At 41.4% G+C, this 26,346-nt stretch overlaps 2 protein-coding genes across 8 annotated transcripts in view; one reads left to right on the forward strand and one right to left on the reverse strand.

The window, feature by feature from the left end:
• Window positions 1–90: 90 nt before the first annotated feature.
• HNRNPAB (heterogeneous nuclear ribonucleoprotein A/B) overlaps window positions 91–26,346 on the forward strand; it is a 34,059-nt gene continuing 7,803 nt past the window's right edge. The window contains exons 1-9 of one of the 6 annotated variants that reach the window (XM_071758622.1): window positions 91–294; window positions 417–714; window positions 3,824–3,992; window positions 4,078–4,236; window positions 4,613–4,744; window positions 6,375–6,483; window positions 6,577–6,729; window positions 6,808–6,892; window positions 24,664–25,371. In XM_071758622.1, coding sequence (XP_071614723.1) covers window positions 455–714; window positions 3,824–3,992; window positions 4,078–4,236; window positions 4,613–4,744; window positions 6,375–6,483; window positions 6,577–6,729; window positions 6,808–6,878 — 1,053 coding nt within the window. In that variant the 5' untranslated portion in view covers window positions 91–294; window positions 417–454 and the 3' untranslated portion in view covers window positions 6,879–6,892; window positions 24,664–25,371. Of the gene's footprint in view, window positions 295–416; window positions 715–3,823; window positions 3,993–4,077; window positions 4,237–4,612; window positions 4,745–6,374; window positions 6,484–6,576; window positions 6,730–6,807; window positions 6,893–7,147; window positions 7,474–24,663; window positions 25,372–26,346 lie in introns of those variants that run through there. The other 5 variants (XM_071758624.1, XM_071758626.1, XM_071758625.1 and 2 more) reach the window with 5 other exon arrangements.
• Window positions 9,428–18,499, reverse strand: PHYKPL (5-phosphohydroxy-L-lysine phospho-lyase). Of its 2 annotated transcripts, none has more exons than XM_071758621.1 (13): window positions 18,360–18,499; window positions 16,255–16,373; window positions 15,380–15,539; window positions 14,683–14,757; window positions 13,759–13,846; window positions 13,548–13,664; window positions 13,243–13,325; window positions 12,888–13,113; window positions 12,469–12,623; window positions 11,889–11,978; window positions 11,540–11,670; window positions 11,053–11,106; window positions 9,428–9,589 (listed from the first exon to the last, which is right to left on the reverse strand). In XM_071758621.1, exons 2-12 carry the CDS (start codon window positions 16,307–16,309, stop codon window positions 11,057–11,059), a joined length of 1,230 nt encoding a protein of 409 aa, XP_071614722.1. In that variant the 5' UTR covers window positions 16,310–16,373; window positions 18,360–18,499; the 3' UTR covers window positions 9,428–9,589; window positions 11,053–11,056. The 2 variants fall into 2 exon arrangements, with proteins under 2 accessions (XP_071614722.1, XP_071614721.1); XM_071758620.1 differs by lacking the exon at window positions 18,360–18,499 and adding an exon at window positions 18,021–18,303.

The following is a 26,346-nucleotide window of genomic DNA, read 5'->3' on the forward strand; positions in this document are numbered from 1 at the left end:
TCACGCCCCGCCCGGCCCCTGCGGCGGAGCCAATAGGAAGCGCCGGGCGGCGTGAATGACAGGCGACGCCCGCCAACCACAAAGCTCCTTATTGCTGTGTGGCTGAGGCCGGTATAAAGCCGGCCACGCGTTGAGGCTCCGGGCCGGAGAGTACGTGTCTCAGGGGGAGGAGAAGGTGGCGGCAGGGCCGGTGCGGAGCAGCCGAGCGCCGCGGGGAGGGGTGTCAGCTCCAGCGCGCGGGGGATTTTAATCCGATTCCGGCCGGCCCGGATTTTATTGGGAGCGGGTTTTAAAGTGAGTACGAGCGGGATGGCGCCAGCGGAAAAGGGGGGGGAGGGGCGGGACCGGACCGGATCAGACCGGCCCGGCGGGGGGAGCCGCCTGGCTGACCCGCCGGCCGCCCTCGTCTCTTGCAGGCGTCTGACGTCCCTCTCGCCTCTGCGGACGGGGCAGCATGTCCGAAGCGGAGCAGCAGCTGGCGTCCGCCGCCGGCGCCACCCAGAACGGCCACGAAGCGGCCGAGAGCGCCGGAGAGCAGCAGGCCGAAACCGGCGGGGCTCCGGCGGCAGCGGGCGCAGCAGCGGCGACGGCAACGGCGGGAACGGCAGCGGCGGGAGCCGGATCGGCGGCGGGAACAGCAGCAGGGGCGGCCGCCAGCCAGAACGGAGCCGAAGGCGACCAGATCAACGCCAGCAAGAACGAGGAGGATGCGGGGTAAGCGCCGCGCCTCCCTCGGCGGTGTGAGGCGGGAGGAGGCCGCCCTCCCCCCCCCCCCCTTCTCCTCCCCCTTCTTCCCCGTCGCCATGTGCGGCCTCGGCGCGGCTCTTCGGCGGGAGCGGAAGCCGGGCGGGAGGCTGGCGGGCTCCGGCGGCCTGGGCTCCCCTCCGACCGTCGGGGGAGGGCGTCGGGCGGCCCCGTTGCGGAGGGATCAGGCGGGCGGTGAGCCGGTGGCCCTGCAGCACCAGCGCTTCCTTTGTTCTGGAGCTGCCTTTTGTTGGCGCCATGTGGTGGCTGGGGGAGGGGCGGGGAGCGGGTTTGTTGCCGTCTCACGCTGTAAAATGGAAGGGGATTTACTTCGGCTCGCTTCGGGTCCCGCGTTTTCCCTCATCCTTTCCCTTTTTAACCACAGGAGCGGATGAAAGGAGTTGTTTTCTGTCGGGGGGTGGGCTGGTTCAAACTTCTTGGGGATTCTGTGACCGATCGCCACCGTCGTCGGTGTAAATGCGAACGCGTTTAGTGTAACGCGCATTAAAAATGAGCCCTCCTTTGGAAGCAGGGTCGTGGTACGCTAAGTATTTTTCGGGTGAGCAGAGGAAAACTACTATGGTTGGCGCTGTGTGGTGTGTGTTCAAACCAGTAAGAGCGATTTTGGTGTACTCCTTAGGAGCGTTGTCAGAAAAAGGCTTATCTCTTGCGAGTTTTTCTGGAGGAGTCCGTGCAGTTTCAGTGTATTTTGTTCGTCGAATCCTTATACACAAAAGTAGATTCTTTGCTGTCATGGTTATTTTCTCAATGAATAGAAGAGCTTGATTTGGACATGACCTGCCTGTTTCTTAAGAGGGTCTTTGTTATTCAGGCTACCCCGTGAATTTAATTGGGGGCCCTTTGTTATCTCTGAGCCCAGAAACGGAGGGCCAGATCCCTTAGGTTAAAAAAAAGAGATAAAGCCATAGTAGCACGGTAGATTTTGACTGCAAGGGAAGGACTGAAAATTGCACAAGTTTCCTATAACCTAGGGCCGGATGTGCCTCTTGCAGACACCAGAAGGATTGAGAGCTAGCTCTTTAGCTGTATGTGGATTTTGTTTTCACTTTTCTAGTATTCTGCCCTAAAAAGTGGACGTTAGTATTTCCCTTTCTTACATAGGAGGTGACAAGTTTAAACCCCATGGTCACGTGAAATGAAATTTTTAAGAAAAGCAGCTATTTAGAGGGATTGGCCTATGTGTAAAATACAGCAAAATACAGCACTGAGATAAAAACAAGAGCTGTCCAAGACAGAGTTCATGTTGTTGACATTATAGTAATTTGTTAAGAGCTGAAACATGCTTTGATTTAGCTGCACTAATACACCAGGGAGGAGAAAAAAAGAGGCTGCACATTAAGAGTGCAGTTTCCCAGTTTGTGTGGCCTCTGTAGACAAAGCTGAATACCCGGCCATTGGTCTTAAATTCAGAGGCTCAGTATTGTGGTTTAATATATATAGATATCAATCATTCCAGTTACAAAAGAAAGGACTACAAATTACAAAGTGTAGTATCTGCTGCTGTGGTGAGTGGTGAATTTACCATGTGGCAATATCTGTGTGTACCACAGCCCCATGCTGATGGGATGAAGCAGTTAAAGCTGCCTCCAGACAAAATCTGGTCATCCCCAAGCCACTGAATTTCTCTTAATGACTCTTTTAAGTGGAGTCAGTGACAGGGTACCCTATAAAATATGACTGTCAGTCTGTTCAGATTATAGCAGTCACACTTTGTCAGTAAGCTCTTGTGATGAGAAGGAGTCCATCCTTTCACCTGTTACTGAAAAGAGTCAACTTTTTAAGGGGTTTGCTGTAAAAATCTATTTTAACGGTTGCAAGAAGCACGTGGACTTTATTTGGAGCCTGTGTATTGTGCTGCACTTGTCAATTAGTGCACAGCCTGGTTTTCTGAAAAAAAATTCGGGTTTAGCCTACAAAGCATATGGTTTCATCCAGTATAAGGAACCATAAGTACCATAGTACTTAGTTTCTTTCTCCTCATGTTGCTTTTGGAATATAAATGGATGCTAGTTTTAGCAAATCAGTTACACATGAGCACCAATAACCAATTTTACTAAATGTAGTCTAATTTCTAAAGTGCTGATAGTTTCTAGTACCTAATCTAGGTTGCCTTTAAACACAGTAATGACAACTTAAGCTTTTAAAAGCATTCAAGCCTTTTTAGCCCACTATAGACTAAAGCAGTTTAAGTTTGTTACCTTGGAAACTCTGAAAATAGAAAATATATCCATGTTATTAATGATTTCATTTGAAGTGAGGCATTTGAAAAGTGCCTTATTATCTGATTTCAGTTTTGTTGGTTAGCTTCATGTCTATGTTATGTTTCACTAGTATTTAGTTATTTGAGATGCTTCAGAGGATACTTGTATGTGGAAAAGTGGGCAGGGAAGTACTGTGTTGGCCTCCAATAAAAGTAAGGCTAATAGTGAAGATACTCCTGTAGTACTGATGAAGATAGAACTAGGTTTGGTAACAAGGCAGGAAGAAGTGCCCAACAGAGTAGTAAAGGCAGGTCCAAAGTCCTATCTGTTGCAGGTGACTGTTCTTGGAGGTCATAGTTACCTGGTTTAAATTCTGCAGATAGTTCTTAGGACTAGAAGTTTCACAGCCATTTGTCCAAATCCTAAAAGAGCTCAAGTATTTTGCTTTTAATGCCTTATTCTATCCTGAATGCTTTCAAAGCAGTAGGAATGATACTAGGTTCTGTCAAAGAAACGAGTTGGCAGTACTTGATAATACTGCTTTGTTGCAAATAACAGAACACTGCTGAAAGTGTTATTGGCAAGGAATAATGTAGGCAATTCTTACTGTTTCTTATAGCCTGTAATAAACTTCAGGGTGCATTGTGTTATTCCTTCAAAAAGAGGGGGGGAAACCCAGCTTTGTGCACTCCCAGTATCACTGGTTTTTGACAAGATGTACAAGTGTTTCATTCCAACAGTTGATCCTGTTTCTGACAATGCTGCTGAGCTGTATTACCACTGTGAGCCTCTTGCTGCACATGGTTTTCTGTAGTACTTCCTGAATCTAAATAGCTCTTATCTCTTGGATATTTCAGGAAGATGTTTGTTGGTGGCCTCAGTTGGGATACAAGCAAAAAAGACTTGAAAGATTACTTCACCAAATTCGGTGAGGTAACTGACTGTACGATAAAGATGGACCCTAACACAGGAAGATCCAGAGGCTTCGGATTTATTCTCTTCAAAGAACCTGGGAGTGTTGAAAAGGTAAATTTTAAGACTCATGTTTCAGATTCTTAACTATTAGGGAAAACTTTTCAGCCTGAGGTAATCCTGTCAAATTATTTTTCAGGTTCTGGAACAGAAAGAACACAGGCTAGATGGAAGACTAATTGACCCCAAGAAGGCCATGGCAATGAAAAAGGATCCAGTGAAGAAAATATTTGTTGGTGGACTAAACCCAGAAGCCACAGAAGAGAAAATCAGGGAATACTTTGGAGAATTTGGAGAGGTTTGTAATGTTATCTTAGTAAACACTGAAAAAGTCTCTAGTTGCTGTTTAGTTTACTAATAATTTGCAAGCTGCAAGTGGATCAAGCCTTCTGTAACTGATCCAGAAGCTTCCCACCTGTGCACAATATGATTCTACTACATCTACTACACAAGATTATTCCATTATTAGTTAGCCTTTAACTCATATAATTTCATTTTATGTTTAAATTGTTTTTAAGAGTTGTAAAATTGAAACCTCTTTAGAAAGAATATTTGCAACTTAGTTGTTACGTAATAGGCATAAGTATGAAACTTTCAGTTTTACTGTCTTAGATGCCATGCACTTAAATGTCCTACTAAAATACAAGTCTGAAAATAGTATTTTATGTCTTCAGATTGAAGCAATTGAACTTCCAATGGATCCAAAGACCAACAAAAGGAGGGGGTTCGTGTTCATCACTTTCAAGGAAGAGGATCCAGTGAAGAAGGTTTTGGAGAAGAAATTCCATAACGTCAGTGGAAGCAAGGTAGAAACTTTGATTTCTAAATTTTTGTCCAAGTTACTAGTCCTCACACCACTACCTCTATAATCTCAAATCAGAGGCCTTTTCAAAGTACCCAAACTATAAGGACAGCTGGCAAATTATCTGCCATAAGTTCAGTTGCAGAGGCTACCAAGTTTCTTTTCTCAATACTTGAGACCTAATACTTGCTATGTTTTAGGGGCTTTATTATGTAAAGATCTAATTGCAATCATTAAATACATGTGGAAAAACTGGCTTATGTATCAGTGTAGAAAAATAAGCCATTTCAACAGATAGCTGGTTTCAGCATAGAGCATGTATATAGATTCAAGACTTACAGACACTTTAATTCATAACCAGCTGGCTGAAACTGCTTCTGTCTGACATGAGGCAGCTTCTGGTGTCTTCTCTCAGAAGCCCCCCTTGCTAGGAAACCTTGTCACACAAACCCAATACAGTGATCCAGAGAATAAAATGTATGATTATGGCAACTTGTACCTGGTCAGCTGGTGATATTAACTGTAAGAGAGGTGCCCTGAGCTGCTGACTGCCCATCTGTGGGAACAGCCAACATAGGCTCATTGTCAGTGGAGGACTGGAGGCAAATGATGGGTGCTGGCTGGAGGTGTCCCTGTTCCATGGCCAGTGCTGACCATATGCTAACTTGAAACCCCTGACAGATCTGTTCATTCTGTCTGACACAATGACCTTACACTTAATGTAAGACTGTTCTTGACAACACAGAATAAACCTGGCAAAACTAATTGTCAAGATGCTGTATTTAGCAGTAGTAGTTTGTTTTCAGGAGAGATAAGTGCTTATGAGAAATTATATATATAGTTTATCTCAGCTATGGCCTTGTTTTGTGTCATAGTGGTAATAAAAAGAGCAGGTTACCTTAAAATTCCTGTGTGAAGAATTCCAAGCTAGTCTTGCTGAGGTGCTATTATCACAGGGAGTTCCTCCTTTCATGGCAGCAGTAGCTTTCACCTCTGTACAGATTCAGGAACTAGGAAACTGCTTGACAGCTTGACTTGAAGCTTGGAAACATCAACTCTGATTGGTTTTAGCTGTTGTTCCTGTTTGAAGTGATGATTTCAAGTATTAAGTGTACTTCACACTCTAACACAGATGCTCTGTGTAGAGGGTGTATGAAGTTTTCCAGAAAACTGTTGCATTTCTCAGAGCCTGGTTGATTAAATGCAGCTTCGGTGAAGAGGTCCCATGTGCTGGGGTAGAGGGCACCTTGTGTCTCCTACAGGAGCAGTTGCTCTGCTGAGGTGACCTCAGCACCTCTTCCCTGAGGGAGTTGATAGGAAAACAGGCAGTGTAAAATACTCCAAAAGCAGTGGCCAGTAACAACAATTTTTCAATGGGAAAGTTCATGGTAGGGAATTAGCAGTGTAAAATGCTCTTGGAGCAGTGGCCTGCTTTGATTGGCCAGCAGTGACTTACCTTTGCCCAGGTGGCACAATAAATCAGATGTTTCTGGATAATCACTGGTCCTGGTAACACAGCAGAGCACAGCCTGTACACCTCCTTTGCCTCCAGGGTAACCTCTGGCTTTCCTAGGTGCTTAAACTGGTGCTGCTGCTATAAGACAGCTTACACTCTTCCTTGTTTTTATTTTCAGTGCGAGATTAAAGTAGCACAGCCAAAAGAAGTATACCAGCAGCAACAGTTCAGTAGTGGTGGAGGAAGAGGTAGCTATGGAGGAAGAGGAAGAGGTGGAAGAGGCGGTGGTAAGTACTGCACACACTACTTTAGTATGGACACATTCTAAATAAGTTGTGTGTACTAAAATGGGATTTTGTGGATGGTTTTCCCTTCTATAGCTCAAAGTCAAAATTGGAATCAAGGTTATGGCAATTACTGGAACCAGGGTTATGGGAATCAAGGATACGGCTATCAGCAAGGTTATGGTGGCTATGGAGGCTATGATTATTCAGGATATGGGTATTATGGATATGGACCAGGCTATGATTACAGTAAGTAAAGAGAACTGTATTGGGTATAAGCAAGCATAACTAATTAGCAGTTTAATGCATTTGTTCTCTTGTTCATAGGTCAAGGCAGTGCAAATTATGGGAAGACACCAAGACGTGGTGGTCATCAGAATAACTACAAGCCATATTGATCAAACTTATTCAGGTATGCAGTGGCATGGTCTCTTTTGGAAAATGACTGCATAGGTTTTGTATACAATGCTGTAGATGGATATTTCAGTTCTGTACCAAATTTAACTTTACAATAAATTTCTATGGCCTGTTAAATGTGCATCTTACTTGGAAGAGCTCCCTGGAAATGTTTTACATGTTTAATACTTACAGATAACTAGTTGTCTAGACAGTGTGGTGTGTAAAGTTCAGCCTTGCTGAAGATATTAATTAATGATTTTATTAATAGGTTAAACTGAAAATGATTTTGAGGGTCTGCTTAAAGCTGCAGCTCTGCATCTAGGGACTGCCTCTTGGAGTTAAACTATGGACTCTGCATTACTCCAGTTGTACAGAATGAGATGCATCTTAGGGAACCAGTGTCACTTTCCACCTTTTTATTTTGTATTGTTTTTGTGTCATACATTTCCTGTAACGGAAGTGTTAATTTTACTGTACTTTTTGGTACCTTTTTGGAATCTAATGTATTGTAAGGTATTTTACATGTGTTCTGATTCACCATGACATGGATATTGAAGCTATCCTAGCTTTTGAAATAAAAAAGGCGTAATCTAGTGTCTTGTGCCATTCTTCAGCCTGTGGTAGTCAAACGCCAGTATGCTCTTCCCAGATCTTAGTTCATGGCAGTACCTTGATAGCTGAGTTGTGCTTAAATGTTTTTAATCTGGAACCTAGAAGGCTGTAGTGATAGTTGTGCTCACTTGCAGTAAAGTGGCAGCTAAAATCTACAGTCACTTCTGCCTAGAAGCAAAGTGAAAGCCCCAGCTGTTGCGGAGGCTGTGCTGATGGCTCATGCTTTAACAGCAGTGAGGCTCAGCATAACTGTGTTGGTGTCTGCAGTGTAGGGCTGTGCTAGGAGGAGCCAGAGGCATAGGTAGGGCTTGAGAGTCAAGACTGCATTACAGGAGGAAGCCAGGAGGTGTGCAAGAAGGTGGCTGTGCTGCCTTCAGGTTTCACTGTCTTGAGTCAGACTTTTCTACAAGTTTTTAATAGTATGAATACCTGCCTTGAAAGACAGGTTAGACAGACCTTAAATTACCAATGCAAAATCTGAATTTGTGCAGCCTTTTTGTGTGTCAAGAAAAGGCTAAAGAAAACTTCCACTGAAGTTGTGGTAGAAAAAAAAAAAAGAACAAAGCTACCTCTAAAGAGGCAGCTCTGTCTGCAGAGATGAGTGACCAGCTAGAAATATGCTCTCCTTGTCTTTTTTGATAGTTTACCACTATTTTAAGACAAAAGCTATCATGTCACTTGCCTGTTCTGCTGCAGAATAGTCCCAGACTTAGATTTATAAATAAGTGGCAAGCGCTGCTGCACAAAACGAGCTGTTTGTTGCAATAATCAATTTGATTATTTACTTTACTTTTAATGTTAAAATATTACTCTTGCAATAAATTCTATTCAAATTAATGGGAACCAGAAGTAACTTAAGAAAAACCAAACAGATGTTACTAGTGACCTTAATTTTTACCAAGAGATTCAGCTGTTCCTGCAGGGACTGTAATATGCTGCTCTCTGCTGGCTGTCCTGGAAATAAAAAGCTTGCTGTAAAGTTAAAAGTTTGTAAGATATTTCTGGTTGAAGTGGAAAGCTCAAGTATAAAAAAAAGGTGCAGCAGATTCTAAATATGATCATTTACATGACAAATTTACAGCTGGATTATTTAACTTAATGCCCAGCTTACTTGCAAATAAAATTGCAGACCACTGAAACAAATAAGTACAGTACTTAAGAACACTACTGTTCCAAGATTTAAAATACAATTGCTTTACTGCATCCTTTTTTACTTTTCATACAAAGTAAGGGGTAACACAGTATTTTTCTAGCAAACAGTTTACCCTCCAACAGGGAATTTGCCTAGTATCAGGACTGTAGTGCTACAATACTTCTGGCTAGTGCACTGTTAGTCAGCTGGCTGTTGGTGTTTTCTGGGTGTGTAGGTTCTCAGGTAATGCTTCCTTGACAGGTGATGTGGCCTTAAGCAGAAATTGAGGATGCTGGTACTTAAATGTAGAGCTGCCTTTCACTTTCTTTTCATTAGAAGTTTGTGATACAAAGAACATGTAATCACCTGGTGAAAGCAAGGGCTTGTACACAAGCTGATTCTACTTGGATGTTTCTTGAGGACAGAATATTTTGTAAGAACCTGTTTGGGAGCCACGATGCTCAGCTGTCTGTTCCTCATGTATTTAATGTTACAAATTAGGGACTGAAGTTTTTGACCTAATGTTGGTCACTAAGACTGTTGGCTGAATACAGTGCTAGGGACCTTGTTATGAAATGAGCTACTGGTCAGAGGAGCCTGGATAGGACTGGGTGAACTGGCAGCTAGGATGGTGTTTGCATAGGTAGCAGTAGAATAAGACAACCCACTGGCTTGTTTTCAAAAAGTCATAACCTGAAAGAGCATGACTAGAAAATGTAGTTTATAGTAATATTAGAAATATATTCCTTCATAATTGGGTTTAGATATGCTGTTTTAAATAATAATTTCACACTTCTGTCAGAGTTGAAACAAACTCTTGTAAAATTTATTTCTCCTAAAGCTTTTACTAATAAGAAAATCAAAGGTACCTTATCTGGTCTAAGACATGCCAGGTTAAAGATTAAATGTTCATTACTATAGTAGAATGATGTTTCTTAGTAGTAGATCTTGAACATTGTTTGAAACCTATGGAGAGAAAATGTTATGGTTTTGTTAGCAGGTTTTTTTGGTTTTTTTTGTAAAAGCATCATTAATAGGAATTACTTCATTGCCTCATTTTCGCTTACATTATATGTAAGTGTCATACTAATTCTGTACTTAGCAAGAGACTTTTTGCATTCTTTGTTTCCTGTAGAAAATAAAGGCATTTTTCTTGCTTAGTTTAGATTGCAGACAAGCACATTAAGATATAAGGCCTCAAAGTTAAACTGGCACTGTTAAGTAAAATCTTTCTGTTCTCAAGAATAAGCAGTACAAACAGTTGTATGTCTTTCCATTAACTTGTTGAATAAAATGTTAACACATTTTTCTTGTGCCTGCTATACTAATATTACACTGAACTAAAAGCATGTTTCTCCCTAGCTCAGGGCCATGGCACTGTGACTCTAATGTGGTGGTTGAGGCCACCAGTGGTTATGCAGGTTATAATTATTACATTAGGTACATTCCTCTCCAGGTCTGTAGAGTTTTACTGGGCACTTTGTTAAAAAAGAAACAAAAAACAAAAACTGGTTGCCTTTAGTCAGTTGAAGTGCTAACTGTACCAAAGGGGGTGGTAGTAACAACTGGGGTGTTAAGTGTGCAATTCCTCAAGTGTGTGGCAAACTTGAGTTGCAGCTAAATGTTTTCTATAAGCAAGTTGTAGAGGGACCTCAACCAGTAATAAGATTTGCAAGGCTTGAAAGACTTAACAGGACTTGGTCTTACTAATGCTTACAAACATCTGAGTATAGGGGTAAACTGATGCTCAAGCATGAGGTTAACAGCCATGAACCTGAAATGATCCTACAGAGCAGTAAATGCACAAGAGAACAGAAGGCAATAATACTTCAAAGTCAGATGCTAAGTAAAGTAGGAGCTAGAGTAATAAAAGTACTGTTCATAGCTCTTTGTAAAGCTGTTAGCATAAGTTGGAGATTTCCAAATTATGGCATGCAGAATGTGCAGTGCTCCTGCCCTTAAGGGCAGTTGAGGAGTAGTTAGACAGCTAACTAGACACTGCCTGCAGCTGCAACAGCTTCTGTCTGGAGACTTGAGACACTCAGCAGCTGGCGTAAAAGATGTGGATTTTGTTTTTATTGTTGTGTTTATGTTGTTTGCACATCAAGGGTTAACTCAGTCACTCTTACAGCTTCTGACACAAACATGGCATGCTCTAGTGGTAGAGACATGTTCAACCTACCATGAAAACAAATGCAATAGGTACAGTCATACTGACAGTGTTGGACTCTGATAGAAAGTAGCTGTGAATGCCAGATGTACACAAGTCTTGTCCATGCTTTTGGCTTGCCAGAAATTCCTGCAAACTAACTGAAGTAAAAGCATCTCTGTGGAAACTTGGTCCTGCTGCCAGTGACAAAGGTTCTGAAATTATGTATTGGGAACCCTGGCTTCTAAATAGTGAAGGGCATATATAGATAGAAAAATACCTGCTCAGGTTGAACAAGTGGATGTTTTCTGATGGTTCACACGTTCTTCCATATCTGGAAAGAGAATAAGAAAAATTTAGCTAACCTATGACAAGGTTTAGCAAGCTGTGACAAGTTCTTTTATTAACTTGGTCAATACGGAGTGCACAGAATTTGTATAAAAAGCTAAGTGGCAAATACACAGGGATTATGGCTTTTTCAGAACAAAATGTGGACAGCTTTTACCAGTTCCCTTTGTTCAAATGTATAAACACTTGAACTCTGACAGAGCCAAGTTATTTTAAGTCATGTGCATCTCTGGCATAAGTAGTTTTGTTACAAAACTTTAAACAGAATAATTTGGAAGTGAAGGTTATACACTTAGTAAAACTGATTTTCCTATGTGCTCAGCGTCTACTAACTTGGCTCTATTTTAGTATTTCTGGAAAGCAGTTTAAGTATTGACTTAAAAGGCAACCCTCTGTAGTGTATTTTTGATTTGTATTACCTGTTAGTAGTTTGTCAATTGTGTCCACAACAAATTTTGCATCTTCCATGCTGAAGCACATCGGGGGCTTGAATTTAAGAACGTTTCTTCCTGGCCCATCTGTACTCAGTAGGATACCTTCTTCCTTAAGCCTGAAAGAGCAGAAACAAAGAAATAAGTTTACCTTTGCAAGTAGTTCTGAGGAAGTTGCAAACATCAGCATGCAGGTTGCCCAGACAATGCCTTCCTGCACTCACTGGTTTCTTTTTCTGCTGGTTTGCTATATTTCAAAAGCTACTGAGTGGCAAGGTGACTTTGTTACTGTGTGCTTGCCTCCCACTTGGAGGAACTACCCCATTGCCCCTGGTACCTTGTTATTAGATATTCTGCTTCTGCTGTGGCTGGGGTCCTTTCTGCTTGATCCTTGATTAAGTCCACACCAATGAATAAGCCAGAACCCCTAGAAAGGAAATAGAAATAGTCAAGCTCTGTCAGGAAGGAACTGCAAGTGAAATAAAATAACTGAGAAAGTTTTTTGTGAGACCAAACCTTTACAGCATGAGAATTACCTGACTTTTGGTTAGAAAAGGTATTGCTGTTCTGAAGAGATGTAGTAATGCAGTACAGACTTCTGTCTGCTTAGAATGGCAGTGCTGGACATGATAAGTATATTTTCCAACCAATTATTGATTCTATTCTATGTACACTTTAGCTAAGAGTTCAAACAGGAAAGTGAATCCCTTTAAGTGACTAAAATCAATAAAGCAGTACTGGGCTAGAGTGACTAAGTATGTTTTTGACATAGCTCAAGTTTGTTTTAATCTACTGTTCAGAAGTCTGATTTTTGCTGAAGACAGATTTAATTTTTGATTGCTTAAAACCTTATGAACTGAATTGAGTTGTTTAAACCAAACAAAAAGCAGCTACAGCTGTAAATAAGGCACTGATACCTGACATCACCAATGATAGGATGCTTTATTTTCTGCTCCTCCAGTAGCTTCATCAGGAAGTTTCCTACTTCTGTGGCATGAGCTTGCAGGTGTTCCTTCTCAATCACATCTAACACAGCTAATCCAATTGCACAGGAAACTGGGTTTCCTCCAAACTGAATTCAGGAAAAGAACACACATGGGCAGGGAAGGGAATGAAAGATGTAGTTTTCTCACTTGAGAGTGTAGCTTCTGATGTAATGAACTTACTGTTATTTGTATCAGATGTAGCCAGTAAATAGAAAGTTATAACATTGGAAGATAAAAATACGAACAGTAATTGTGTGGGTGATAAAGATTAATAAATAGGCTGCGGGATAATGTAATTTAAATACTTAGACTCCTGTAGTGAAAAAGATGTTGGCCTGCTTTTTACTTACTGTATTAAAATACTCTACTCCTGTGGCTGCAAATGCTTCTGCAATCTCTCTTGTTGTTGCTACACAGGCAATAGGGTGCCCATTTCCTATTGGTTTCCCCATAGTGACAATATCAGGTATAAAATCTTCTCCTTGAAGCTGAAATGCCCAAAAGTGCTTGCCAACCCTGCCAAAGCCAACTTGAATTTCATCAGCAATAAATACACCTCCTGCCTTGTGCACATGCCTGTAACATAACAGATTTTACTGTCTCTTGAGAGGAAACAACATAATTACTGTTTAAGAACATGCAGAAAGCATCCTAATGTTAAAAATGTTAAAAGTAAAAAGTTCAAGATACTAAATGACCACTTACTCTGCAACCTTCTGGAAATAGCCTGCTGGTGGAATGATTTGACCACCCACGCTTGGCAGAGACTCAACAAAAAATGCAGCAATCTAAAACATACATAACATGTCATGTTTTGAACTGGATACAGAAAGTTGTGGAAATTCTGTTAGCAGTTGGCAAGCTCTTTGTCATGATGTGGTTCTTGCATGATTATGTGAATCTTTGCTTTTTTGACAAGTCAGTACCACTTAGCTCAGTAATCCTGAATGGCATTGACAGCCATTCTTATTTCTAAGGCAAGACAAATAGGTAAAGAAATCATGTTTTACCTTTCTGCTTCTCTGATGTGCTTGCTTGATAATATTTTTCACTTCATCAGCATAGGCTGTTACTGCATCTTTATGGTCTTCTCTATAAAGTCCTCTGTATGTGTCTGGAACAGGAGCCTATGCAAAGGAACAGTAACCTCTCCTCAGTGCATAGTAAATAAAACTTCATGAAATTGAAAAGTAATTGATAGTTACAGGCTGAAGTACATACCACGTGGACCCATTCCTTTTGTCCTTCTAGATTTCTGAATTTATATGGGCTTATGTCAATCAAGGATGTCAGATGTCCATGATAAGCACTTAAAAAAAAAAGTCAGCAGTACTAAACAGTATTTCCTGAGTATTAAGAGTTGTTAAGGATTCACATTACTGATAGCTAAGGAGTAGCTACTCCCTGTCCCCTGGTGGGAATGCAGTCTGACAAAAGCTCTGAGATTTTTGTCAATCAGCTTAGTAGTATTTGGAATTTTTTTGCACATCTGAACATAGGGGATAGAGAGGGACAGTATTCCTGGTCACTGGTTTCCCAAGGTCAGTGAGTAGACTGACAGCAGTGTAAGTCTCAGGCAGTATCACAGACTGCACAACTGGAAGGGAGGTGTGTAGCCTACTTGTGAATATCCCCCTACAATGGAGTTTCCAGTCTCTCGGGACATCCTGTTCTAATATTTGACCACCTTCATGGTGAAAGAGCTTTTTGGTATGTCTCATCAGAATTCCTCAGGATTTAAGTTAAATCTGTTGTCTTTTCCTGTCTCCATGCATCTTCAGGCCTGGCTTTATCTGTCTTGCTCTTTCCCATTAGACAGTTGTAGATACAGTGAGTTCTCTCAAGTTGTCTTTTACAGTCAAACAAATCCAATTTTCCTCACTTCTTAGAGCTCCTACCCATCATGGCAAGCCACTGCTGGCCTCCTGCCCTCCAGGATGGTAATGGCTGTTGGGTACTGGAGAGCCCACCCTGGACATAATTCTCCAGGCTGGTCTTATAAACACTGAACAGAGGGAAAAAATTTACTTCCTGTAAATTCCTGGTTGTAGTCTTTGTAATAAAACAGGTTTTCAGAAATGTTCTGACCACAGACCAAAACTCAGCCTTGTACCCCACAGTAGATAAAAATTGCAATATACTTACTGGTCTAAAACTATAACATCTTCATGTTTTGTGTACTGCCTTGCCAGTCTTAGGGCAAGATCATTAGCTTCAGATCTGCAAGTGAAAAATTCAGTGTGGATGTCTGAGTTTTGAAATTCTGACCTCCCCTGCAGTGCTTATTTGCATCTGCAGAGAACAGACAGAACTTGATGCATGAACAGAATAAAATCCATCTTTAAAAGCTAGGGTACAGAAACTACTTTTGTTTCGTAGCTGTAGTTTGCTTGGGAAATCATCCCCTGCCCCAGGCAGCAAAATACACATTGATACATTTAATTTTGTTAACAGAAACAGCTCCCAGTTCAGAAGACAAGTTGGAACAGAAACTTACACAATAAAGACTTTTTAAAAAATAAAGAAAAAAATTAAAAATAAGTAACTTATACAGTATAGACTTACATATTAAATGCAGTGTTCTGTAGTCACAGGCCTTATAAACAGAATAAAACTCTTCTTAAATAAAAGACTAGTTTACGTTTCTAATAGCATGTTAAATGTGAACTTCAGAGTCCCTAAAGTTTGAAAAAAGACCAGTTTCTTCAAAAATCCCAAACTATGTTTTTGTCCATATGTAGTTGTTGCCACCAGGCCCTGCAGTTGGCTGTTAATAATGCTGTATTTTACTTGTCTCTATACAAGAGTGAAACACTGTAACAATTCAGTATACTTTACTTACCCAGAATTCAAAAAATAGAAGATGCATAACTTGTCAGGCAGTGTTTTTGCAAGCCTCTCTGCATAATCCACCATGTTGTCATGAAGGTAACGGGAATTGGTGTTTAAGAGTTGGTTTTGTTCATGGGCTGCTTTTACTATATCAGGGTGACAATGTCCAACTGCAAGAGGGTGAAGAGTAGTTAGAGTTCTTCCACATTACCTCTGGTGTTTGTCCAAAAACATGTACAGGCTTAACACTTGGACTTCTCTGCTAGTACAGAGCTCTTGTCACTGATGATTCTATTTAATCAGCGAGGCATTAATGATACTGTCAGTAAAAGACAGTGTTGGTATGCCTCAAATACTTACACTTAAAACTTTTTGCTCAGAATAATAGCCTCTCTGAGCAGTGGAAATAGATGTGCTAAAACAAATGGTGTCTCTGTGTAATATTTGAATTTAGACATTTAAATAATTAAGGTAGGGGCTTGGATAGAATCAAAAGAATTCAGCAGCCCTGCTAGGGTGCTAGTGACATGACTGACCATTTGAAAAGATTCAAACACTGTAAGAAAGAAACAGCTACTTCATAATACACAGATAAGACACCACACTGAGCAGTGATCCTGTGACAGTACCCTTAGAAGTAACTTTTACAGATAAAACAATAAGTATGTTTCTATCAAGACAGAACAGGAAACAAGCCTGGAAAGCAGGTTCACACACAGATTCAAACGTGAACCATAGTTTGCCAAACTACAGGCTCGAGAGATGTTTTTCCACTTTTCCAACTAGACGCACAACCCCAACACAATAGGATAGTGGTAAAAGGTACATATAATTCCTTTTCTGCTTAAAAAAACATTGTATCAAGTAACGTGACTTTTAACTTACCATGAGCAACATTGTTTATGCAGTCAAGGTATTGTTTTCCAGTTTCATCATACATATACTGGCCTTTTGCCTTCACGATCTTCACTGGGTCTTTGGAAAAAAACAGCTTGCAAGAAGACCTGTGGCAAGCATCCAAAAGCAAAACAAATCTGAGTTAATTCTAATAGTTGTCTAGTTTATTCCACTGGAATTGTTCTCAGTTTCAGTCAGTTAATCAAGAGAAAGACATTTCCCCAGTTTGCCAGCACATGCTGACATCCTGCTTCTGAACCAAACCCTGGGATGGGGATGAGAACACAGGCCTTGTGCTTTAAATCAAGTTGAATTTTGTTAGACACTCAGGGAAAAAACAAGTTCCAGAACTGAAAATCCTTCACTAGGAATCTGGCCACGGCACACAGATAGGACTTAACCTCAATAATTTCAGCCAGGCTTAACTGTGGTTCCTTACTCTCTATGATGTCAGACTTTCATTTTCCTGAAACCCTCTTCCCTGTCTCCTATCTTGTGATTGCTTTTATTGTATGCTTGCTAAGATCTTGATTTACCAGACAGTGTGGTTCAGGTGGTTGTTATATCTTCATGAATATTCACTAACCTTAGATGAAACCTGGATTTTTAAAAGGCTGGGTCTACTTAAATGAGTTTGCTTTGTTTCACTTCTGAACTAAACTGCCATACGAGTAAAACTGAAACACATGTCTGCCTAAGTAGGAGTTGCAAGGATTTGTTGCTGAAGGGCAATGCCAGACTTTAATGCTTCATTTAGTAAAAGATTGCTTATACAAAAATCAAATAATTTGACCATAAATCTAAATCATTGCCAAATAAACAAAAGGGACAATGACAAAATGAGAAACTTATTCACTTTTCCTCCCTTACAGGAACGCTGTACTTTCTGTGTGAACTGCCAGTAGAATGGTAAAAGTCAGGGTTTTTGTAAGCTTACCCTGACTGCTCACCAGATGCCAAAAAGGTGCTTCTAGGGGCTGGGTCTTTCTTCCCAGGGGGTAGGGCAAATGGGTTACAAAAAGATTAAATACATCCAGTGGTGCTCTTCAGGTTTGTGTAACTCTGTCCTGGTTTGGTGTTAAACCGTGACAAACTGGCACCATTCTAGTTCCTCCAGAATCATGTATAATGAGTCAAGTAGCTTTTATAGACATATATATAAAGATCACTGTGAAAACAGTGTCATGGTTAAATATTAACAGTTCTGCCACCATTCCTGGTAGCACCCTGCAGAACCAAGAACTTCTTAGGTCAGCTGGAGCAACATAAATAATTGGCAGTTCGGAACCGAGTCTTGTATTCTGTCAAACTGGGCAGACATATATTGTTAATTCTGTCGCGTTTTGGGTGTAATAAGTTTTCTGAAAGCCAGGCTGTAATAATACCAGGTCAGCTGGACCCTCCGCCCAGCGATGCTTCCCGAGCAGCGTGAAGCGTGAGCCGGCGCTCTGGGTATCGCACCGGTTCGATACTTGTGTTTTGTGCCCCCCCCTTCCTTACGAGCTTCGAACCGCTGCTCTTCATGACCACAGGCAGCTCACAGCTCCGCCTTTCCCCGCGATCTTGCCCGTTCGAACCCAGGGTTCGGCGGGGCCGCCTTGGGGCAGCCCGAGCTCGCCGCTGCCGACGTGCCGGAGGCCTCGTCCGCAGTCCCGGGGGGCGAGAGCGGGCGGGAGAGGAGAGGAGGGGGCCGGGCCGAGGCCCTGCGGCCACGTCGGCAGCGCCCTGCCCCGGCCCCATCCCGCAGGACTCACCCGATGAGCTGCCGCCGCAGGGACAGGGTCTCCTGCCGGGATCGCTGCTCCCGCCGCATGGCGCTGCCGCCGCTCCCAGGGGCCGGTGCCGGTCTCGGTGTCGGTGCCGCCTCCCGAAGGGGTCCGCGCCCGGGAGGGGGGTGGTGGTTCCGCCCCGCCCCCGCAGTGCCCCCTGCCGGCAGTAGCGGTACCGGCGGTACCGGTTATCGCTGACCCGGCCAGACAGAGCGACTGCGGGCACTGCCGGCGGGGCTGCGGTAACCGCGCCCTTATCGCGCAGCCCAGCCCGGACCGCTCCCTCCCAACACCCAAAGCAACCCCAGCAGAGCAGTCACTCACCAGAACCGCTGGGCTCCTCCGGCAGCCAGCCTGGGTCTTGCAGTGGCTTCGGTTCCGAAGTTCCACAGCACCCATGGGGAGAGGTGGCATCTGTGAGAGGGTCCTGTGAGGCTGCTGGCAGCTCATGGTGTACCTCGGGGTACACCACTGGCCCAGATCACAGGCACCTCAGAGGTGACGTGGTTCTGAAGGCTCATCAGGGTCATTATTACAGCTATACCATAACACTTTGTCTTTTAAAAATACTTACACGTTGAGGAAGTCTCTTGTACAGTTAGAAATAATTCGAGGTGGTAGCCTAGGTAGTACCACTGTACTAATTGTTTAACACATACTTCACTATTTAAGCAAAACTAAGCCCAAACCATTGGTACTGTTGTACTCTTGTGTTTGGTTGGTGACCAAAGAGCCAATCCAAGGGTGGGCAGTTGTTAGTATTAAAAAGGAGTGCTATAATCAGATTAGAGTGGTCATCCCTCCATTCCTGTTTGATTGGAGTGACTGAGAGAAAAACAGAAAGATAAAGACCCAAAAAGGTTGTTCTGAGATGGGTTGAGTCATCTGCCACTGCAGGTGTTGTGTCGTATAACTGAGTTCATAAACTTTCTGAGCTTCATTCTAAAAGACTTTGTTTGGGTTTCTTTTTCCTTCCAAGTACCTGTTCACCTTCTTCTGTTTTAACCTGACAAGATCTGTTAAGAGTCTAGAAAATGGAGCAGAGCCTTTTAAAGCTACACACTCAGCAGACTTTGTTATTGACTAGATATAGCCACCAATAATTATCTGTAGCTGCAGTTACTTGATAAACTCAGGAGCAATTTCAATTTTCTATAATCTGGAGAATTCCAAAACAAATTGCTATTACAAAGTTAGAATAATTTAGCAAGTCAAACTGTTGTTGCACAAAAGTCAGGTTTAAAAAAAAAAAAAAAAGACAGTGGAGTAAAAGTTAATAATGGCTGTTAAACTTTATTTGAACTCTGTCTGGTTAAGATATCTAGTAGTTATTTTATAATAACAACCTGATCATTTACAATTTGGAAAGTTCATTCTTGGTTACAGGTGCAGAGTTCATTATACATACTGACACAATTATGAAAGCAATCTGTACAGAGAGACCATTAAAAAAAATTTAGTCTTTTGCTTTTATTACAGAAAGCACAAGAAAATATTTGGGGAGGGGGTCTCAAGTTAAGGGACTGTCCATTACAGCTTTAAACTAGAGATACATGATGCAGTACTAATTAATAATATTTTAACATGTTAAAACAATGGATAAGAAATACTGTTATTAATGCCTTCATTTTTTAAGGTAGTTGTTCCCCAAGGAAATGAGTAAATAGAATGCTTTTCATGGCACATACATGATTAAAAATCACAAAGTTTGAAAATAGAGATGTTAAGTATATTTTCTGTAATTTTAATATCTATATATCTTTTTAAAGGTGATACATTTTACAGAGATTTAGCCATCTTTGTATAAAATACCATGTAAATACATTCAAAACAAAATCAGTTTTCACAAGATGTCCAAACTGCACACACACCAATAGCCCTTTCTCCTCTGAACAGCCCTGATGCAACCACTCACATAAATAAGGGACACTTGCATAACGTGGTAGAGGATTAAGCTATCAGCATAATTTCAAAACAAACACTGACAGATAAAGCACTTATTGCTTGTGTCTTTCTAAACAGTATATAAATAAGTGAGTTGTCATTTAGACTTTAAATACCATCAGATTATGTTGTTTCAGAACTGAGCATACATGCCAGTTTAAAATATTTCTATGTCCAGAGTAATTTAAGGCAACAGAGCAAGTCTTTAAGTTTTGGTTATGATATGTTGTGTTGAACATTCATCATATTCAATATTTTTTGGTTTTAAGATACTAGGAAAACACACACCCAAATAGTAACCCAAAAAGTTGTGCTACCTTATGAAATTGTTTATAAAACTGCACTCAGTCTGTGAAACTAACCAGCAAACACAACTCCAGCTCTTACTTTTAACCATTGGCAATTTGCCACCCCTTTCACTTAATTTGGAAATCCAGTGGGTAGCCTGGGTGCTTTTGCTCTGCAAAACCAGATCCTATTTTTTTTTATATAATAGCAAAAATGCATGCTTAATATGCATCCATCTGTATTTAATAACCTCATATAAAATGAACTATTCAGAGTTGAGCATATGATGGGGTGTTTAGGAGAGTAGCAAATAGTGTCACAGATAGTTGGGACATTTCCATTTTAAATGCTGTTCACTAATATCTGTTACATAAGAAACCACACACACAGACAGACAAGTGAACTGCCTGTTCCATGAAACTGTGCCCCTGTGAGGCAACTTCTACCAGAACTTAGCAAACGGGCTGATTGTTGTCCTGAGACATAAGAAAACCACAAATGTTAATATATTTCTTATTCTACTCTGGTGTCAATAATGCCATTTTTTATGCATGGAAAACTCATCGTTTCCCAGCTTTCCTGTGGTTTTCCCCCAGGCTTTCTACAGTGGTATGGTGTCATACAATCTATGAAGTACTTCTTCCATTGATTCCTAAGTGATAGGTTTTCAGCACTTAAGCTGCAGATTACACAACAGTCAGACATCCCTCTTAGGCTGCCATCTAATGGTACACAAGTGTAGAAAGACAGTTCATCTGGGGATGTGAAAATACTAGAATACTAGAAGTAATTTTTAGCTTAAAAATTTAAACTATAGTCAAGGAAAAAAGTTTAGTAAATAGGTTTTTACTTACTGGTTTGCTTCAGTAGATAAGCCCAAGTGGAGCTGTGAAGTATTTCAAACTTACTCATTATAATCAGGTTCACTGCAGTCCCAGGAACACAAGGCAGGTCAGTCCAGTGAGACTGGGCTGACTAGAGTGACCAGCTCTCTTCTTTTCTCCCCTCTTGTTTGTTTGTGTGGGTTTTTTGTTTTTTTAAAGCACTACTGCAAAAGTGTCCAATAAATACTCTTACATAAATGCCCTGTAAGGTTGCCACAGTCAGTATGTGCCTTACCAATCTAAAGTGGCTTTGGCCTCTTGAAATTTCTCCAAATACTTTACCCCTCTCACTTGAAATAATTTTCCTGGTTAAACAGCTGAAAGGTTGGCTGTGCTCTAAGCATGTCAGCATATAACTTCCCAGCTAACCATATAGCTAGACAAAACGTGCACCCATTCCTCTGTGTGCTGTCAATTAAGAGACACTGTTACAGCATAAATTTTGCATAAAATTCATCCAAGTGTAAAATTTGAAATTTGTTTCTCTTTAGTCAAAAAAAGGTCTCCTCTAGAGGGCAGCATTAGATCAGTTTTCAGTGACCAGGAAACCTATGCTCCTTTATAAGATATACTAAATTTACAGGCTAATGAGGTACAGTTACATTGACCAAAGATGATTATTTACCATTACAATAAAGCAGGAAATTTCTGGCACCTTAATATTTTAACAAAGCTACACATTACAAATGGGTGAGCTCTTGCAGTCTAGCTTGAGTCTGTGATATTTAGCTGATGGCAAAAGCCATGTGCTAGGTATAAAAACACATATATTAATCTAGACTGGCCAGATAGTAAACTCTACAGCCTGAAATCTTTGCTGGTGTCATCTAGTTCAGCACTATTAGAGCCAACACTTGTGCTCAGTTACAGTGGCTGGAATGGGACACTGAGCTTGCACATGGGGGCAAGAGAAAAAAGCAGCCAAAGCAGAACACAGGCTTTCTGGAAAGCCTTGGTCATGACAAAAACACTTCCTGGCTTGTGGTTAATGTAACAATCTTAAAGCCATGGGTAATGACCTTGTCACTGTCCATGGAATACTTTTTATCATTGTACAGGATGTCAAACTGTTGAAACCTCATACACGTTTTGCTGCTTTGATTGAGGATTTCAAATGATGAATTTATGTAATTACAGAAAACAAAAGTTCACCTAAATATTTCTGTTTTTTGGTTTTCTAAAAAGAAAACACATCAGAAAGTCTTCTATCACTAGAAAAAATGTTCTTATTTTTAAATACACAGGAGAAAAGTCCACATGGAAATAAATTCATCACTGTTATATATACAACAAGCATTAGAAGCAGTGTATACAGGAAAGCTCCCCCCACAAGCACAAAACAAAGCATGTGGCAATGTCTTGATTATTTTAAAACCAAACCAAACCAAACTAAAATCCCAGTGCATTAAGGCTTGGAAACATTTTCATTTTGGAGTCAGACCAGGTCTACTCTGCCACCTGTTTCATAATCCAGAGAAAGAATCTTTGGATTCACAGCCCACAATTCAGCTGCAAAACTAATTCATCTTACCTGCCCCCATCAGCACAGGCCAAATCATCAGGTTCACCCTCTGGCAAGGGTCTCTCTGGAGTTGCCAGCAGGCTTTCAACACTGAACTGGATTGATTTACAGACACAGGGTTATTTGGCCATGCTTCCTCCATCCCCAAATTCCATTCACCCCAGAAGCTTTATGGAGCACTCCCCACACTCACAGTCAGCTGCATCACCACCCTGGAGCACCAGGAGCCAGGACCCAAGTAGCCATGGAATGGATTTGCCATGTCTTGCCTGCAGAGCTTTGTGGGTGGAAAACTTAAAAGTGTTTTGGTGAGTTCTTGTGCCCTTAAGACTAATTTTGGGACCTTTGCTTCCAAAATTGGTAAGGCTACTGTATGTTAAAGGATGTTGGTAGTAACTGAAGGATGATTGTTAGCTGCAGTTTTAAATACAACAGTCCTTAAAGAAAGCTGCTTGTCCTCTGCTTCTGGGCAGCAGGCAGATGTGGTTATCTTAACATATAATGGAAATGATCCTGCTTTCACAATCAGTTAAATTACACTAAGGAAGTTTACTTAGCAAGCTAGAAAACACAAGATAGAACATAAATTTGGCTGGGCTTCAGATTCCCCCAAGATTGTAACTTTTAACCAAAACATCTATTGATGAATCCCCAAAGCTAACGTAATGAATACTTCAGTGATCAAGACAGATCAGTTGCTCAGCCTCTGACTGACCTACATTTCATAAGCATCAGCAGCCTCCAGTCAATCATCTTGATTGCTGCTGACATCTAGTGAGAACATTTCACTGCATTTCTGAATTCCTGTAAAACAATCTTACATTCTCTCAAACCAGAAAAAAAAAGAGATTGGTTTCCTAGGGAAAACAACATACTCTCTCTTTGTGAGAGGCTCAGATAAGTACTGAGCTTTGAGAGAGACTGCCACTACTACCTAAAAGTATCTTGGTGAGCTATTTGCAAATTCAAAGTATTCAAAAAGACCCACACATAAACATTTTCATACGGAAGAAGAAAACAATCAACTGGATCTGGCATGGATTTGCTGAGCAAAGCACATCTTTCTTGAACTCTTCCCAATAGCATCACAACTGCTCTGAAACAATTTAGCATTTAACAACCTACCTTTCTAAATATATGTGTGTGTGGAAAGCACATGGAAACCTAAACAGATTTCCTCTTAGAATCCATGCAATCAATTAAAAAAAACCCATAAAAATCAACAATTCTCCTAACACAGTCTGTCCATCTTCAGGGTATGATCTAGAAGGAACACTGAGCTCAGAACACAAAGGCCAAACACACTGCTCTTGGTTGAGGGCCAGGAAGGATGTCAAATGCAGATCCCAACAGCAGCTCCTCTGCCTGAGGATCTGCACCATGCTTTGTGCCCAGGAACCCTGCTTTCCACAGGTCTCAACAGCTTTGGGGATGGAAGGGGTTGGCAGAACAGACGTAGCACTAGCAGGTCCTTGAAGACCTACTGGTTGGTTCCTTGTAGTTGAAGCACCAAAGGAGCTGCATGCACATGGTGTGGACCTGCCAGTTTTTCTGATGGCAGAAGTCCAGAGAAGGCACAGCACAGAGGCTGCTGATTTGTATCTGCTGGATTTACCGTGATTGGGGTGCAGAACAAACCAATGCAGAGAGGGCAATTGCCTGGGAATTTTGAAAGATGATCACTGAAGGATTTGACAGGGAGTGCTGATGGGTGTGGGTGTGCCAGCCACAGTCCTGTGCAAGAAGGATAATTCCAGCCTTCCTTGGCTGGCATGGAAGTGCTGTGAGTGGTCAGGCTGTGTCTCGGGGACAGGGAAGAACCCTGAGAGGTTCAGTCAATTCCAGATGAGCTCTCTTCCTCCATTGCAAACAAATGTCTTGGGTTCTGTGGCAGCAGCAGTTCTGTGTTGGGAGGGGGACGTCTGCCCTGCAGGGCGAGGAGAGCAGGAGGTAAAGCACTGTTCTGGTATTCTGTATCAATGTTTTGCAGGCCTGGCAGTGGTCACAGTTGATGCCTACAAGCACTGGATATTCCACAAGTTGAAGACGGAATACTGACTTGTTTACCTGAAGATAATAGGACTTCGGGGTATTTCCTCAGAGAAAATATAAATTTTAATATAATTTCATAAGCTTTGGAGGTTAGCTTGTCTTGTAGCTTCAGTGATATCAAACTTCTTCAAGTAGGAGCTAGATAGAAAGCTGTTTAGTTTTTGCCAGCGTATGTAAAACAAGACTTTTCTATCTGCATTGTAGATTGTTTGTGGACACTTCCAGATTCTTGTGCTTTCTGCAGTCATTCTGGGGACTGAACTCTCATTGATATTGATAAGAGGTTCCATGAACAGGACACGTGCAGGAATTTAAGCGTAGAAGCCCACAGTGTGGTTTGGAGTAGTGATTGCTTTTAGTTTGGACATGACTTGGGAGATGGGAAGAGCAACTGTACATTAAGGGAACAATTACAGATCATCTTCCCAGTGACATCAATGAGAGATTTGCCTTCAACCTTCCATAGAAGATGATTTTTAGCTTTAATTTGAGACAGTAAAGGGGTTTTCAAAAGCACTAAAAGCCAGTGGGAGCTTGGTTAAGCTGCTCCTTATGCCTTTAAAAACCTCTGCACCAAAAGTGATAGCTAACAACATGAAATGGAAGTAAATAAAATTCATTTTCATTGCTGTTTTGAGTTACATAATTCTTGTTTCTTGATTTGTTAGTTGATAATGAATTTACATGGATTTAACCTATATGGTGACCAAGAAGATGGTCAGTAACTGGTAAAGATGCAAAGTACAGCCACAAAGCAAGCAATGTTTAGGTGTAGACCCTAAGCAGTTAAAGACAGGTAACAAAAGTTCACTGCCTACAGCCATAAGTCTTTTGTGTCCACATCTACCAAGCTAAATGGCCATTTCAGCACTTACCAGCAGGTAACAAATGCTCCAGGACTAAAAGGATAAGCTCAAGGACACCTAGGACCCAATCACAGATAAGAACTCACAGTTATCAAACATCACCCTACCTGCATGGAGCACTGAGCACGTTCCCAGTGTTCTTCAGAGCATAAGAGCAAGAACTACCTTAGCACTAGGTCAGCTTGGGCAGGGCAGATCACCCCTGGATGGTCACATCCCTCTCTCAAGTCCTCTCTGGCAGTAGCTGCTGTAAGAGATGCAGTGGAACAAGGATCTAACAAAGTTCAGATCTAGTCAATGCACCAAAAATTACTTCCTTTTCTATTCTCTAAGATCAAGGACACAAAGAGCCCTCGTGTCATCTGGTTTGATGTTGTGGTCAGGCTCTTAATTTCACCTAAGAGTCCTACATAGAGCCTAGCAACTTGTGTTGGGCTAAAGTATTTCCTAAGTATTTCCTCCAGAAATTATCTGTTAAATCAAAAAGGCATTAAAGTGGTGGGTATTACATCACTGGTCTGGTTAGGATTAAGTAGTCTCACCAAATCCATCGCTTACTTTATTTGATTTTGTGTAGCTTTGGTTTCTACCCGTTGGATGGATATTTGTACATTTTTTTCTGTTCATTATAAGAATCTGTTAATATAAAGTGTCTCCTCCCTTTAAAGGAATCTGATTGCCTCTTGATTTTCATTGTAAGCTGAACAGCCTCAGCTGTTAGCCATTTTATTCCTCCCTGAAATAATTTTTATGGC

Source organism: Heliangelus exortis, chromosome 15, assembly GCF_036169615.1.
Source record: "Heliangelus exortis chromosome 15, bHelExo1.hap1, whole genome shotgun sequence".
In the NCBI taxonomy this organism is placed as follows: domain Eukaryota; kingdom Metazoa; phylum Chordata; class Aves; order Apodiformes; family Trochilidae; genus Heliangelus; species Heliangelus exortis.

Excerpts from the sequence above, each read along its gene's own strand:
- PHYKPL (XM_071758620.1), bottom strand. The coding sequence starts at position 18,079 with ATGCGGCGGGAGCAGCGATCCCGGCAGGAGACCCTGTCCCTGCGGCGG. Across the intron at positions 14,758-15,379 it reads TTCTATTTTTTGAATTCTGG|ATCTGAAGCTAATGATCTTG; the intron begins GTAAGTAAAGTA and ends TTTCACTTGCAG. Across the intron at positions 13,665-13,758 it reads AAAAGGAATGGGTCCACGTG|GCTCCTGTTCCAGACACATA; the intron begins GTATGTACTTCA and ends TCCTTTGCATAG.